Source organism: Passer montanus, unplaced genomic scaffold (genome assembly GCF_014805655.1).
Source record: "Passer montanus isolate IOZ18808 unplaced genomic scaffold, ASM1480565v1 scaffold13, whole genome shotgun sequence".
NCBI classification, from domain to species: domain Eukaryota; kingdom Metazoa; phylum Chordata; class Aves; order Passeriformes; family Passeridae; genus Passer; species Passer montanus.
The window spans coordinates 12,176,891-12,192,887 of record NW_024359832.1 but is presented as its reverse complement, the minus strand read 5'-3'; the positions used below and the strand labels follow the sequence as shown (position 1 = coordinate 12,192,887).

General features: G+C 35.8%; 1 protein-coding gene across 12 annotated transcripts in view; it reads right to left on the bottom strand.

Moving 5' to 3' along the window:
- Positions 1-15,997, bottom strand: part of KCNIP4 (potassium voltage-gated channel interacting protein 4) — a 388,989-nt gene that overhangs the window by 40,864 nt on the left and 332,128 nt on the right. For 11 of the 12 annotated variants that reach the window (XM_039698980.1, XM_039698981.1, XM_039698973.1 and 8 more), the window contains one exon: positions 1,018-1,142. In XM_039698980.1, the coding sequence (XP_039554914.1) occupies positions 1,018-1,142 (125 nt within the window). Of the gene's footprint in view, positions 1-1,017; positions 1,143-5,705; positions 5,808-15,997 lie in introns of all 12 variants that reach the window. The other variant, XM_039698971.1, reaches the window with a different exon arrangement.

Here is a 15,997-nt window from a genome sequence, read left to right as displayed (position 1 = left end):
TGATAAATGCAATTAGATTCGTCATCTTAGGAGGAGACATAGCATCTGCACAGTTACAATACTTACAGCTGAAATTATAGATTAACATTAAACACTGATGATTAAAAATCTGCTATTATTAATTTTAATATAATACTTCTTTAATATTTTCTATCCAATGTTAACTGCATTCAATATTCCATATATTTTTTTAATCAGACAAAGGATAGTAAAATAAATAGAGAAAAAAGTATATTTTTAAGAAAACAGAGTTCAGTACTACTGACTAACATCTTTTTAAGTTCTATTTCTTTGCTGTACTAGACATGCATGCCTCACAAGTCAAAGCCAAGTCCAGCACTACAGGGCAGATGTATACACTGGAAAATGAGACAGACTACACCCATGTACTGGGATCCTCATTTGGGATCCCTGCCAAATAAAACACTGGACCTGCCACTATATCACATATTTTCATGAAAAAAACAAAATCACAATTATTCCTAGTAAAGGGATCTAAGAAGTTTATAGATTTGTAGAACTAGTGAGAATTGATGAAGTTATCTACAGCTCTTCACCAAATAAAAAAGTCATCTAGTGCAGTTGAAATAAATTACTTCTTGTGACAGCTCCTGTGAATACAAAAATCAAAATCTTTCTGCTTACTGACCAAATTTTTCAGGACTCTTCCATTATTTATTCTTAAACAAACAACCTCAATACAGCTTTCAACTTTTCTTTGAACAAAGTCCTACTATGTAAGTTATACTTATTCAACTAAGAATAAGTAACTAACTTTTCCTACTGAGTTGTAATTATTCTCTCCTTGATGCTTTCTATTCGTCTGCATCTTTTGTTCATTAAATTGTTTAATGACTTTATACCAATTGTTTCAGAGTGATTGTTTCCTCATCTGATCAGATATGCAGTATTTAGCTACTGAATCTCATGAGCTGCACTGCTAGTAACTCTTACACAGCTAAAACTGCAGTGGTACACCCCATAAAAAGATTACAAATTCAAAAAGGAAGTGCTTACATTCTTGAAACCTCTATATAAGATCTGAAGTTCCTTCTTTGTGAATTTACTCTGTGCTTCCAGCAGTTCAAGAGCTTCAGGTCTATGTCGTACTGTGGCCATTTCCATTTCATCTTCTACAGTGTCTGCAGAGTACAAGAGACAGAGAAGAAAAGCTCAACAAGAAATACAGGAATTAAAAATACCTAACCCTTTCAAAAAGACAGAAGAAAAAAGGAAAGAGGAAGGAGGGAAGGGAGGAAAGGGGAAGGGGAAGGGGAAGAGAGGAAGAAAGAAAAGACATTCTCATAAAGACTTCTTTTTGCAGCTTTAATGACAAATTATGAGTCCATTTTGAACTCAGGTAAAGGGTGTCTATCATCTGCTTCTGTGGCTGCAAAGAATAGTGAACAGCAGTGATGATCCAGTAACCTGCATATTATCTCATGAGTAATAATAGCAATAAATTGGAAAGACATCCTGCAAGAGCATGCATAATACATTCAGCGTGACTTTTCTGTTCATACAACTCTTTGACCAAAGGAAACAAGATTATAAAACTTTAGCAACTCCAGAAAACTGAAAATTTTCCTTCAGTTAGATAATGGATGTGAATTGACTGTATCAGGCTGGGATCTTTATTATAAGTCATCTTCTGGAAAATGTGTGAAATTGATGTTGCACATCCAGCAGCAGATCTTACTTTGAGTATCATACAAGTGACTCTTTAGAAGAAATATTATTGAGGGTGAGCAGCCTAAGCGGGGAACACGATAGTTTTAGTGACCTCTTCTTTAGGCAATTAAGAATGTGGATATACACATTGAAGGTTTACAGTTGAGTACAGACTTAAAACAAGGAGAATTAGCAATGCATATTTTCCTAGGTAGAGTTTTAAATGTGAAAGTTCAATGAAACAGCTAAAGGAACTTACAATAGAGTGCCAGTCACTTGTGATCAAAAATACAAATGTGCATGTACATTTCTAAGTACTGACAGTCTTAAATGTAACTTATGTAGTACTCCAGATTAGTTTAATGAAATTACTGCCTTATTTTGATTTAAGAGTTATAGGAACTATAGAAATATAACAATACAAATGCCTAATTGTCACTTCTACAATGCTGAAGACACATATTTTATTTCTTTAGAATTTGGGACTCTTTATTCTTACAATAAAGTTTTATTTGCTTCAATATTTATAAACACATAGTATTAGAATACTCGATTAAAGTAGTATTATGCCTACAGTTCCATATATTTTTGTTCTGCTATAATGCAGAAATAATAGCTTTCAGCTGCTTGGGAGAAATTTGGCATCAGAAGATACAGTTCAGCTAAACAAAAAATAAACAACCTTTAAAGAGATATTTAATAATATATAAACTATTTGGAAAAATCTTCATAAAATTTAGGCCTGTGAAAGATATGTTGCTGTTAGCACGTGTCTCAGGAGTATGATCTCAGTTTGATCCAGATGATTTTTTTTTTTAACCACAACTCAACACAAGGTACTTAGACTAAATTGGCAAAAAAATCAACCTGAGAATAAATATTGCTGAAAGCTCACTTGTATTTTACATTTGAATGGTTACATGGGATTTAAATGGGCTTTGGTTTTAGACAGAAAAAGACTTAACTTGAAATGAGTTCTCTAAGCACCCATTTGTAAAACATCTGGCTACCAAGAGAGACATCTACAAGTTTTCTGGAAGCTAAATGAATACACATAATAAATGTGAGGCTAGAGATAAAGACCAAACAATGTGCTGAGCACAATATTTGGTATATCCTTAGTCGTAAACATTTTTATTGCCTTTAAATGATTCAGTGAGCATGTAGAAGACTGCAATAGGCTAATGATAATGAAAAGGTTCAGTATAACATTCTTTACACTCGACTTCTCTAGTAACTTATAGATAGAAGTAATAAAAATGCAAGATCATCATAAACTTCCTTAAAATCAACCAACTGTGATGACTAAAATACTAGAGAATTCATGAGTCATTTGTGGGTTTTAAATTTTTTTCTTCACAGTTCTAGCTACCAGGCTGGAAAAGAAAAATCTATACTTTAGAATATGCAGGAAAGTGTGTGAAAATAAATTTTAATATTTCTATTTTTATCTATTTCTATTTTTATCTATTTCTAAACAATAATGATTTCTATGACATTAGTTATTGCAGTTCTTTGGTTTAATCAGCCTAGACAAGTTAGGAATATATATTTTTTCATAGAAATGAAATTTCATTTCAACTGAAAACCAGAAACAAGTTCACAATCCCTCATTAATGTACTAAACAAAATATTCTTACTGATTTCATTAATTAGTAGATTTCTTATAGCTAAAGACATTTTTTTGATGTAAATGTCATAGGAGATATGCTTTGAACCTTTCATTACTCATTAAAAAACAAGATGGTAAAAACACTGCAAAAAAGCAAATGTACTATTCAAATAATTCATATCGGTAAGAAATGGTGCACATGAATTTCCCTGCACAAACTTCACATTATAGCCTCCCTAACTAACTATTTAGCCTGTTTTTCTTTTTCAAAACCATTGAATGTAGTGCTACCCTAGTGCAGTAGCACACGCACATATCTAGGGACATTTAGACTTACTAGACTAGAGCACACAAAGAAGTGTTCTTTTACATGTTTTTTTTCAATAGGAATGCTGAAATATGTTCAATACAAATGCTGAAACAAGATTTTACATTTTTAGATAACCTTTGTAAGCACATATAGATAGAAGTGCAGAAGTGCAAATTCAGGCTATGTATATTTCAATCAATTTCTTTTTAAAAAACATTTCTCTGTTAATTTCTAAGGCATTCACATCATGTGATTATTATTGCAAGTGGTGCTGTTTTCATTCCTAGGACACCATAATGTTGCTTCTTTCATGCTAGCAGAAATGAAATTGCACATCATGTCAAAATGGAATAATAATAATGTATATCTACAATGATAGTTTTATTCAAGATTTTCACCTGATATAACATTCTTACTAATGTAGTACTTCATTATTGCAGAGATTACAGAGAAAATTATTGAATGCACCTTTTTTACTGCTTGGTTATCAAATAGGAAATATTTAATACTTGTTATAGTTCAACCTCTCTTCTGGTTTATAAAATAATTTCAGTAAGGAAAATATAAGTTTGACATGGTCAAGGTTTCTGAGACTGACTCTAAATATATTTGGTTACCTGTGCACATGAACTTACATAGAAATCTTCAAGGAACTAGGATGTGTCACTCTCCCAGCAACTTCAAACAAACAGATCAAACTTTCTATTACTTCTGTTCTATTTCCTTATCTATTCCATTCCCCATCCCTGGGAGTGTTCAGGTTGGATGGGACTTTGAGCAACCTGGTCTTGTGCAGGAGGACTCTTCCAACTCAAGCAAACCTGTGCTTCTCTGATTCCTTTTATTGTCTAGGGCTATATTGCTCAGGTCATGCAGCTGAAAGTAACTTATCCAGAAAGAGTTATTAACAAGTGCCCCAACAGTAACAGCAGTTTTTAAGTTACTTTATTTTCAATTAAAACATATCAGCTGAAGACACCTTGAAAAAAATAAATCAGTTTACATCCAGAAATTTAGCCCTTCTCATCTCAAATACTTATGAGGAAAGCAAGGACCAGAGTCTTCTCTACAGAGGAGCATATGAAAGACAGTGAAGGGGAATAGCATAAAGAAACCCTAGATCTACACCTGTGAAGTCCTGACATTTAGTAGGGGTCTGTATTTCTAGTCAAGTTGCCTTTGGTTGTCCTGGATTCACTAGACATGGGGAGCTGCTCTTGAAGGCCTTTTTTACCTGATATTGATTTATATGCTTTCTCAGAAGAGTATACAGGAAACACATGGACAATTCAACTTCTGGTTTTAGGTGCTCATAATAATGCCTAGAATTCAGTCAAATTAATCTAGATTGAATTGAATCCAGAGAGATATTTTAATTTACTATAGGAGTCAATTTATATAGGAAGACATTATAGTGTTATTACTGCAATTAAACTTTGTCTAGGAATATTTATATATATATATGTATTGATCTCTCTCTCACTCTGGCTGCCCCTCTATATTTATCAGTTACCTACTCTGGAGAGATTTTATCAAGACATTCAGTATAATATCAGTGTGATTTCCTGTATACCCACATTCACATTCTTTTCAATCTCATTATTTCTTTTTCTCTCAGACACCAACTTTAAGTCCTGTTCCCTAAATAGTTTGAAGTTCTATATTCAAAACCTGCAGGGCCAATCCTTTCCTCCCAGACCAGTTATGATGGTACCCCCTGTGTACTGGATAGCAAGCACACATAGACACATGATAAAAATGCCAAAAAGTTACCACTTTTAAAATACATGGAGAGCAGGTGTTAAATTTAACCAGGGAATCACCTGTCAACCAACTTGCAGATCATAAGTACCAAGTGGTAGTCCTTGGTTATCCCCTCTGCTGCAGTTGCCAAGCTCCTGTGTGGCAGACTGTGGCACTGCTGTCTTGCCATCCTACTCTGCACAGGCAAATCTGTGCATTGCTAGATTTTAAACCTTGATCAACCACGTGATTACTTCAGCAGATATCTCGCCTCTCAAATGAGCAGTTAATGAAAGTATAACATTTGATGCATGCAAACCTAAAAAAAAAAAAAAAGGTCAAATGAAAAAAAAGAAAAATAAAACTTGCTTTGAGTAACAGGAGATGTCGTTTTGGCAGCCGAGCAGGGCAAGAGCTTCATAAGCCGCTCTTTAATGCTGCGTTTGGTACTGTTCTGAGCGTAGAGGAAACCTAAAAAATATATTATCAGGACTGTTAACATAGGCTTGAGAACAATTTCTGTACATGCTGCAGAGTTCATCATTAGGGCAGAATCCTGATGGGAAAAGGCCAAACAGATTGCAGCCACCATGAATTGCAAAGGGCAACCAGAATTTTTGAACAGGACAACAAAATTGTTTTGTCTATGTGTCTTTCCAGCACAGGAGATTTGTTTGTCTGTGTGTATCTCTTGTAATATTCTTATAGCCCACCTTAAATCATCTAACATAGAAGTGTCAGATTATTAATTTTAAACATCACAAGGTAAAAGAAGGTGTGTAAAAATTTTAATGTTAAAATATTTTAAAGAATTTTAAGTCTATTTAATTTTGAATTTTAAGATGGAAAACAAAACCAAACCAAAATGAAATCTCAAAGATATCTTTTGTTGTCCTTTCTGGCAGACTTCTAATTCCATGGCTGAGCTTTCCCATATAATGAATTCAGCAATTGTGATAACCAATCTGGTACTTTTGCCTTTTCTGAGTAGTAAAATACCAACCATGATGTGTAGTCAGTCTCCCTTTAGAATTTGGCACTCTACGTATATAAAATATAATTCTTATTTATACTCTAATTTTAAAGACTAATTTGGCTGAATAGCTAATGTTCATGTGCTATAAAGCAGGTGAACAGCATCACCCTTATTTACCATGATGGAAACTCTGTTGGGGTATCTTCCTGTGAGGCCAAACCAACCATCTTATAAAAAATGGGTAATTTGAGCAAGCATTGCTTGGGTGGATGTTTGCTGCAAATAGCAGACTTAACACCTGTAAAACAGCTCAGTACCTGATTTATGTTCCTGGGAGAGGCAGAGCTTGGCTGGGACATTATGCAACTCCTTCATTTTTCATCTCGACTGCGTGCACGGAAACACAAACACTGCTCTATGATGGCTCTTGCCACAAGAGCCAGAGTGCAAAACAGATGGGGCAAGAGATGAAAGACACAACGGACAGGTCCTGTGCTAAGGACACAGGCACCAGGATAATCTTTGGTTATCCCTCCTGCTGCAATAGCACTGAATCCTGGTGTTAGGGACATGACGTAGAACTGTTCCCAAGCCATCTTAAGTATCTGCTTGTATTTGGGAACAGCAAGCAAGAAGCTTTAAGGATATTAAACTTTTTAAATAAAAGGGAAAAAAAATCAGTTTGTATATGAGTAAAACATTGAAGGAAATGAAAAAGAAATTAGAAAAACCAGAGATGACTCAGCCACAGCCTGAAAAAATCAACCAACTTTCAGCAGACAAATTCTGCCTCTGAGAGAGCAGCAGCTCGGGTGAATACACAAAACAATCCCGTTTCAGCACAAGGTCAGATGGACCTAAATGGCTATCTCAGGGAAGGTCTAAGCCTTTTAATACAAATAATAAGAATGAAAACACTTTTAGCCTGTAGCACCTCACCATCAGCTAAACTCAGAAACATAGTGCAGATAAATGCATAAAATAAAATGTAATCTGGGATCTGATGGGATCTCAGACTTCCTATTTTTAGTTTGAGCACCAAACCTGAGCCTTTAAATGGGTAGCTTGCTGTCTCTGCTGCCATTGTCTGCAGTATCACGTCATGCCTGTACTGTATCTACTTGAGCATGAAAGAAATCTTTTTATCGGAAAGATTTTTTTAATTAGGAATTCTTCTAGCATAGACATGATGCAGAAATATCTACATCTATCTTATTTGTTTGAGTGAAGATTTGCAAAATTTACTATACACTTATATAATTACATAGGTCCACACCTATGTAATTACTGATGCTTTAAAAAATGTAAAGGGATGTATTATTTCTAAATGGTTTGAAGCTAAAAGCCTTGAGTAAATAGATAATTTTGCTACTTTTAACACATAAAAAGCTAATGGAATTCAATGCAAGTCATATGGGCTTTGGAGTAATATGATTAAGGTCAAAACCAATATATATAGGAGAAAGAAATATCAGAGGAGTAACTGAGGAGAACAGTACAGCTCTGTACTCACTTCTGGCAGCTAATTTAAAATTTTGACACTATGGTCAGGGCAGAGGTGAGGTGATTGGTTTATCTTCTCACAGTATGAGAAAACAGCATGGAAGCTTTTCATTCCCAGTGGCTGCAGTTCATTCTACATCTACTGCTGTTATGATCTCCTGAACAGTACTGCAACTTTCAATGTGATTTTTCATGAGCTAAAATAAAAAAAATACTTAATACAGAGAAAACATGCTGCATACCGAGCCTATGCTGTGTCAAAAAACTAAAGGTAATCATGTAGATGAAATTATGTTTTGTTAATTTCCGTGAATTCTGTACCTATTTGCCCAGTTTGAAACAGATTAAGGAAAAATCTTTACTTCTAATATGAACATTAAGAAGTTAGTTAATCTAATAGATTCAAATTATTTACACAATAGGAAACTCTTATTACCAGTCCTTAAAGTGGCTTATCATGAAAAGAAGAGCTATGAACAACCAACACACTGATAATGATGGACTGATGCTATTTCCTTCAAACTTCTAGAATAGAATAATAGTAATTCTTAGCCTGAAAACAGATATCCAGGAGAAACTGAATTTTCCACTTTTTTTTTTTTTTTTCTCTCAATAATATGTTGACTAGAAATGTCATAGCTCCTATCCCTAACCCAGTAAGGCACAAACTCCTCTGGGCTAGATGTGAAGTTTCTTCAAATTAAGGTTAGTTCACTGGTGCTGCTTGCTTGTGGATTTAATAATCTGTTTCCCTGCAGTGAAAATTAAACTGTGAGACACATTTTTCCCCAGAATTCACTGTGGGAGTGCCCTAGAACTCATCTCTGTATGACGCCACGTGGAATTGTGGGCAATTGTCCCCAGAGGCGCTCACGTTTCACCAACAGTTCTGTAACTGGAGCACGGCTCACATGTCCTCACATCTTGGTAGCCCTGTACTGCTACCTGTGCACAGACATGGGACACACAGCTTCCTGTGGGAGTGCCTGCTATTTAGCATGATTTATATCTGTAATTGCAACTGTTCAATTCACCAATGACATAAACTCCTGTGTACAGATACTTAACTAGAGAATTGTAACTTATTAATCGAGGTTTAATGTCAAGAGTACAACATGAACATATGGCCAGTGCAATTTTTTGCCCAAATTGCTACTTTTAAAAATTGTACTCAACCAAAAGCATCCAAGTCTTTGTCATATGTGTGACCTAGTCACTTCTTTATCACAGTGTTGACTTCTGGTTATGAAAAAATACAAGAATATATAAATTTTTATAAGCTAAAAGTTATAAGTGATAAATAAATGACTGTATATTTATAATAATTTACATTTACACCTAGACTATCTTAACTCAGTGTATTTGCTTTTTTCAGACAAATGACTCCTGCTTTAGATAGACAGTACATATTACATATTGACCTGTTGTTATAGAGACAGGTCAGACTACCTCAGGAAAGACCATCTCAAAAGAAGTTTTCAGAGGCAAAACATCTCCTTTCTAAGTGTGTTTGGTGTCTTTGAAAACTCTTTGTAGTCAGCATGAAAGCAGGGGCAGGTAGGCCACTTTTTGCTGCAGTGGCAGATAAATCAGAATGTCTATCTCAAGCACCCACTAAGTGCACAAGATAGACCTTGCTGTGGCTGCCCTTGCCCCCAAAGCCATGCTCACCTTTCCTGCCCACATCAAATACCCTCTGTTCAAGAAGTACCCACCTGCTTCATTGCTGCCTTTTTGTAATGGGCTTTAGGTGATAAATATACAGAGAAGGCAAAGTAATTTGAGTCCCTAAAAGCTTTTGAGGCTGGTCATCATCCTATTTAGGAGGATGTTTCTAGTTCAAAAACCAGAAACAATTCTTCCAACAATTTCCTCCTTGACTGTTAGTGAAGGTCAAAAATGACATGTAAACTACCTCTTTTTTTCCCCACTCTTTTTTTCTTAATGCTTTTTATTTTTGTTAATTTTTTTCTTTCTCAAAGTCTCCCTCTTATGTTTGGCAAAGTCAGTGAGGTTAGCTCACACTGTTTAAATCTAACTCTGCTTTTTAGGCAGCAGCATTTACAATCCATGGGCCACCTCCAATGCCTTAACAGTACAGCTAAGGTCCTAGTAGAGTTGGAATTTGGATTTTGTTCACCTACAGGATTTTATGTCTTTCTATAAAAAAATGGGGAAAAATTCTCTTTTATATTAGTTCTGGATGTGATATTTTTGGAAGAGATTTAGCATAAGATCTGAAATCTAGCCTGGACAGATAACTTTTTTAAATACAAATTTTGGAGACAAACGTGACTGAAAGGGAAATGCATTAAGTGGTTTCTTGACATGATGATTTACGCTTAATTTCAGCTGTATGGTGGAATTTCTCTCAGGGCCTTAAAGGCTGGCAGCCCCACTAAACTGTAAATGGTTCATCACAGATGGAGTGACAGGGGAGACAAAATGAAGTGCAGATTTCATATTCACAGTTCAGGACTTGTGGAAGAGAGACAAATCAGGGTACATGTGCCTCCTGTGTAGTGAGCCTGGGAATGGAATGAAATTATGTACAACATAAATATTTATAAGTCTCAGCCTCAGTTCTTTGGAAGCACCTGCCAAGGAGCTGTGTGAGTTGTCAGTAGGCTACGTGGTAGATCATCAGCATTCTTTGTCAAGCCAGGAAACCATTCCTGACAATCTCATTTGTCTGTACACATGCATTTTATTGATTCTTCCTCGACTGACCCTAGCTTCCTGTTTTTCATTGCAATATACACCTGTCAACTTCATTGACTACTAAAACCCCATAGGTCACATCAGATCACCCATGAAAGTACTGAGTTAAAAAATGAATGGCAGAATTTTAGGGAATGTCTTGGAACTCTAATTTAAAAGTCAGATTGCTCTCATTCACTTTAAACTCTCTTGTACATACTCTTATAAATCAGTCTCCCAATGGCAGATGCAGATTAGGAACTGATAGTTACATTTCTCTACCAATAAATTAGAGATCAGAGCCAATTGGGAAGTCTGGAGGCAAGAGGATTTGATTGAAAATGAAGGTCAAAGAACCAGTGATCTTGTCAAAACCAGTAACTACAGTTTGGCATTTGTGGGATTGTCAAAGGAAAAAGGATGAAAGAAGAGAGGATTAAGTAGTTTCACTGGAGAGAAGAAATAGAGTAGATAAGCATCAAAGCATCAAAGTGATAAAGCAGAGAAGTGGTTATACTTTTCTCCTGACAGTCTTCATTAAATTTCCTAACTACAGCTTTATCATTCCAACCATGCCTTTCCATGATATATCTGCAGTTTTCCAGTCTGAAAAACTGCTTATGTTTTGAACAGTTTCTATACAAATGTTCAATGTAAACACTATAAAACTGTTATAAACATCTCCAGGTGCATAAACACTGAAAATTGCAGGGAGTTTCTTCAGTGCAATACTTGAAAATGTACAAGTATGTCAAGATTACTTAATTAATTTAATACCACTTAGCACATTTGCACACACATTCTCTGTGTGTGAAACTAAGCTGGGCCCCTATGACAAGAAACATATTTCTATCAGATCTCTTGTTTTCTTTAGAAAAATCTCACTTGAAGTGGACCATGTGAGCACATGAAAAAATGCACAATAAAGCAGATTTATTGCTGCACTGAACTGTGCAGTTTCCTTCCTTCCCCCTCCCCCCTTTTTGTTATTTATTAGAAGTTTATATCTATCTGTAATGCATAAAAATGCTCACAGAACAACTTACATCAACAGCAAGTTGCTTATCTTGTGGGGATCTAGAAGACAGATCAGGAAGAGGTTTTTAAGACAGATTAGGAAGACGTTTTTAAGACAGTTCACAAACAATTTGGTGCCAAGGAAATAGCAAGTGATGCTGAGAAACAGCAAGTGATGCTGATGCATTGCAGATTGCTTCTGGATACAAAGAGTGAAGAAGGTGGAAACTTGAGTAACAGTGAATTGGGCCCCAGCACTGGGCAGACACTTCTGGACACCTCTGTGGTGGTGCCCCTGGCCAGCAAAGAGCCTGAAGGCTGGCACCAGAGATGGCACAGTGGAGGCAGTGAAAGGCTCCTCCAAGCATTTAGCAGGTCACAAACAGCAGCACTGACCCATAAAGAAAAGCTGTTAAAGAAACTGAATTTCTACTAATTACTAGATTGAGTTTATCTGGTTTAGTGGAGATTCATTGAGTTTTGCAGTGGAGGAAAACTGATAGATGCTTCAACTGAAATGAAGGATCTGTTCTAACCTGGAGGCTAAAAACCAATGGCACAGTGGCTGTGCTGTGAAATATGAAAGCAAAAAAGCAAAAACACCACTGTAAGAAGACTAGAGAAAGCAACTGAAAATAAAAAAAAAATTAGTCTACCAAAAGTGAGTGAGAGAAATCAAATGGATTATATGAGATGAGCTGGAATGAAGGAGTTCAGTAGAGAAGAAAAATAAAAGAGATCCAAAATGCTTAAGAGGAGTTAATAATTTGAGTGAAAAAGTAAAGAAATTTTAATGAAAAAGAAAGAGACTTTTCAAATATTCATTACCTCTAAATTTAGCTTCTTATCTAAACCGTGTCAATGTGAACATGTTCTATGCTGGACTCAGGCACTCACATTTGCCAAAGGGACAGCAGCTGGAGTCAGAGCAGGGACATGGGTGTCCCTGGTCTCTGGCTGGAGCCAGTGGGGTCTCTGTGCCACCCTCTGCAGTGGGTGGGAGTTCCAGCCACTGTGCAGGGTGCACGTCCTGAGAAACACCCACAGCAGGCTCCAGGGTGAGTGACAGGCTCAGTGCCAGTGGCTGCAGCAGACCCCAGGTGTCTGGTACCACCTGCAGGGGGGAGAAGCATCTGTGTCTCCTCCAAACCACGCGTGTGGTGTGTTGTAACATCCCTTAACAAGCACATCAGTATTTTATGAAGAGAAGTCTTTTCATACTCATTAGGAAAGTTAAAGACCAAAGAGAGATACTTTTAATGAATTATTTGAGGAGGATACTTTCATAGTGTTCACACTATTATCTAATTAAGATGAGTGGAAATAATTAACCTGCAGTGCTCCAGGCAGGCATTGTAATGTGCTTTTTAAATGTTTTGTAGGAATTTAGAGAGAACTGCCACAAAATGGTGAAATTAAACCACCACATGCTTTTCAATTCTGCTGAACTAGTCAGTGAGTCAGCTATCACCTAGGTCAGTCAGGAATAGGTAATTTCCAAGCCTGCTCTCAAAGTCAACAGCACATTTTCCATAGAGTTTTGCAGGATTTCTCTGGAGCTTAAATTTTATATTCCATGCTTGAATTGCTAACATTTTTCTGCAAATTTTGTGGTTTGGGTAAAGCTGATTTTGGTTGGGGCTGATGGTGACATCACACTACCTTTTTGCACAGAAGACACCTCACCTTTCTGACATACCAAGTTTTTTCAGTTGCTAAGCTGCCAGTCTTAAGGTAAAGTGCTCCACTTTCCTGCTTTCAAAAAATTACCTTTTTGACTAAGACAAAAGAAGGGCAGCAAAAAGTAATGAAGATGTTACTTTTCACTTTTGCAAAAAAATCTAGAAAACAGAAACTGTGCCATTCATTAAATGCTTCATTAACAATACTATAAAGAAGAAATAGAAGAAATTGATATCACTCCTTCCTCTTCAGCAACTAGCCTTAAAACCAAGTGCAACATAACATTTACATTTACATTTCCTTTGTACAGAGGTGATTTACTATAAATTATTTGATGTAGTTAGATGCAGTACACCCTAGTAGCAACAAAGTAAGTACAGTGTTTTATTTCAAAATTTTTCTGGTTTCCTTAAGAGTCATGCAGCTAGTTTTGTAGTTTTTACAACTGTGTGTACAGCTCCATCCTGAAAACCACTTCTAGGCATACAACAGGTGACAGTCTAAGTTGGTTAGAGCGTGGTGCTAATAACACCAAGGTCGTGGGTTCTTTGAATCTGTAATTAAAAACAACTGGCATGTGAGCATGATGGATTTTACTAAGACAGATTTTCAATCAGACTGGCTAGAAGTGAAAAATAAATTCTTGTCAATCCCATCCCATAAGGACCATTGTGTAATTTCCTATAAAATGCAGAACTTCTAGTCAATCTTCTCATCCATCTTGACTACAGTTACGTTTGGAGACTATAATTAATTTCAGAGAGGCTGAAGAATTAATGGTCTGGAGAGCAGTGATCGTATACTGTAACTTTTTTGCTAGAGTTCTAAAAGTATTAATTAGTCTCTTTGTAGCAACAAAATATTTGTGGTGAATATAAGAATATAACTGACAGCAATTCCATGGGCTGTTTAAAGTTTCATAAGAATCAGGAGTCATGTATTTGCTGATATACACTATGATGCTTTATATGTTATATATTATTATTTGCACCACTTTGATATAATGTTTAAATAAATTAAAAAAAAAAAACAACATATTTTTTTCCTCTTAGGAAAAATAAGTCTTTGACTCAATGGCAGACTAAAATGAATCCCTGCCTGAGGGTCCCTAACTAGTCCTCTTTCCCTTTACACTGTTTCCCATGACAGCTTAAGAACAGCCCTTTCCTTTTCAAAACTGGTTTTATTTTCTAATACAGCAGAGAGTACATCTCTGAAACTAATTCTTTATAAATGCCTGGAGTAGTGATGTATTTGGGTGGGATTGAGAACAAATGCTTAACCTGGGCAAGTGTGAGTCTACTTTGCTGTCAAGTTCACATAATGCTGACGTGATCTTTTTTGCTGTATCACATGGCTGGAGAGAAGGTGCAGTGTTAGTGGAAGAAGAGAAAAAAATGTTTTCCTGCTACTTCTTGCAAAAGAGAGAAGTTGGGGGATTCCAAAATACTTTCTGAGATTAGAAATTACATTTATTGTCCTCTTTATTCAAGAATATTTTGAAAGGAATTTATTCTATTTCAGCAGAAGGATACTGTGTATAGCAAAACCATGAACAGATTAACTAGCAACAGCCTGAAAAATGTTAGATGATTATAAACTATCATAACAATGAGATTTATCGAATATGTGAAATATACAAAAAAAAATCTATTTCTTTTTGTTTTTCTATGAATCACAGATCATGATGAGAACAGTTGGAGAAAAGGTCTTTGGATTTCACCAGTCAAAAATCCTAATAAAATTAGTTCCTTGAACAAGGAAATATGAAATCTGGCTTAAAAAAGAACTTAAAAAATTTTGCAAAAAACATTAGGAGAAAAGTTTCAACTGAGATTTTCCATCCTAAATGCTTTGCTAACTATTGCAAAGGACATAACGAAGGACTAACACTGAAAGATAAAATAAACACCACTAACTGAGCAAGAGTTTAAAGTTTCAGGTTTTGCACAGCTCTTTAAAGATGTTCTTCTCTATGAACCAACAATTGCATGCACAGGTACACACACAAACACTGACTGCAGCATGCTAATGATGATAGCAAGTCTTCCCTGTGGCAATTCAGAACACAAGATGAAAGAAATAAAGTGCTGCAGCAAGTGGGGTCTGGTTACTTCCTCCTGACTTTGTAACCATTAAAACATGCAGTTTCCTGTGGTTGAAATGTTTTTAAGTTGGTAGTGCTCAATTTCTTCTCTTTTGCCTGCAGCTTCAATTTCTCCATATAAACTTCATGATTTAGTTCTCATTCGTTGTGTATTAATTACATTCCTATTTCTAGTATCTCCTGCACTCTGTTTAAAATCTGCTACTAAGAAAATATTCCTGCCTTGACACAAGTGTTTCATTCTGACATGGAGTTAGTGCTTGCTGCTCTGTAAAACAGATAAACGTCTCTTCTAAACTTGTCCCTCCACATTGTTCCTCCAGCAGTAATACTCCTTTCTCATCTTGAGGAAACTCTTCACACTTTAAATATATGTAATTCATTTAGAGTAGTTACCTTAATATAAGGTTGGCATCTTTGTTTTTTTTCTGTTAGTGATTTCAGCTTTTCATCACCCAATTCTCTGAATTTCTAAGACTTTCAGAATTCCTATTCATATCTGTGCATGCATAAGAAAATTAAAACTGGACCATGTTCTTCTTTTTCCTATCCCTTTAAACTCTTCTGTTTGTGCACTGAGCTACAACTAGATCAAATTTTCAGAGAAAAGTAAAGAACTGTGAATGACATTAATAAGGGCATTTAGGGAATGCTTTCATTTGTATTTTACTTGTA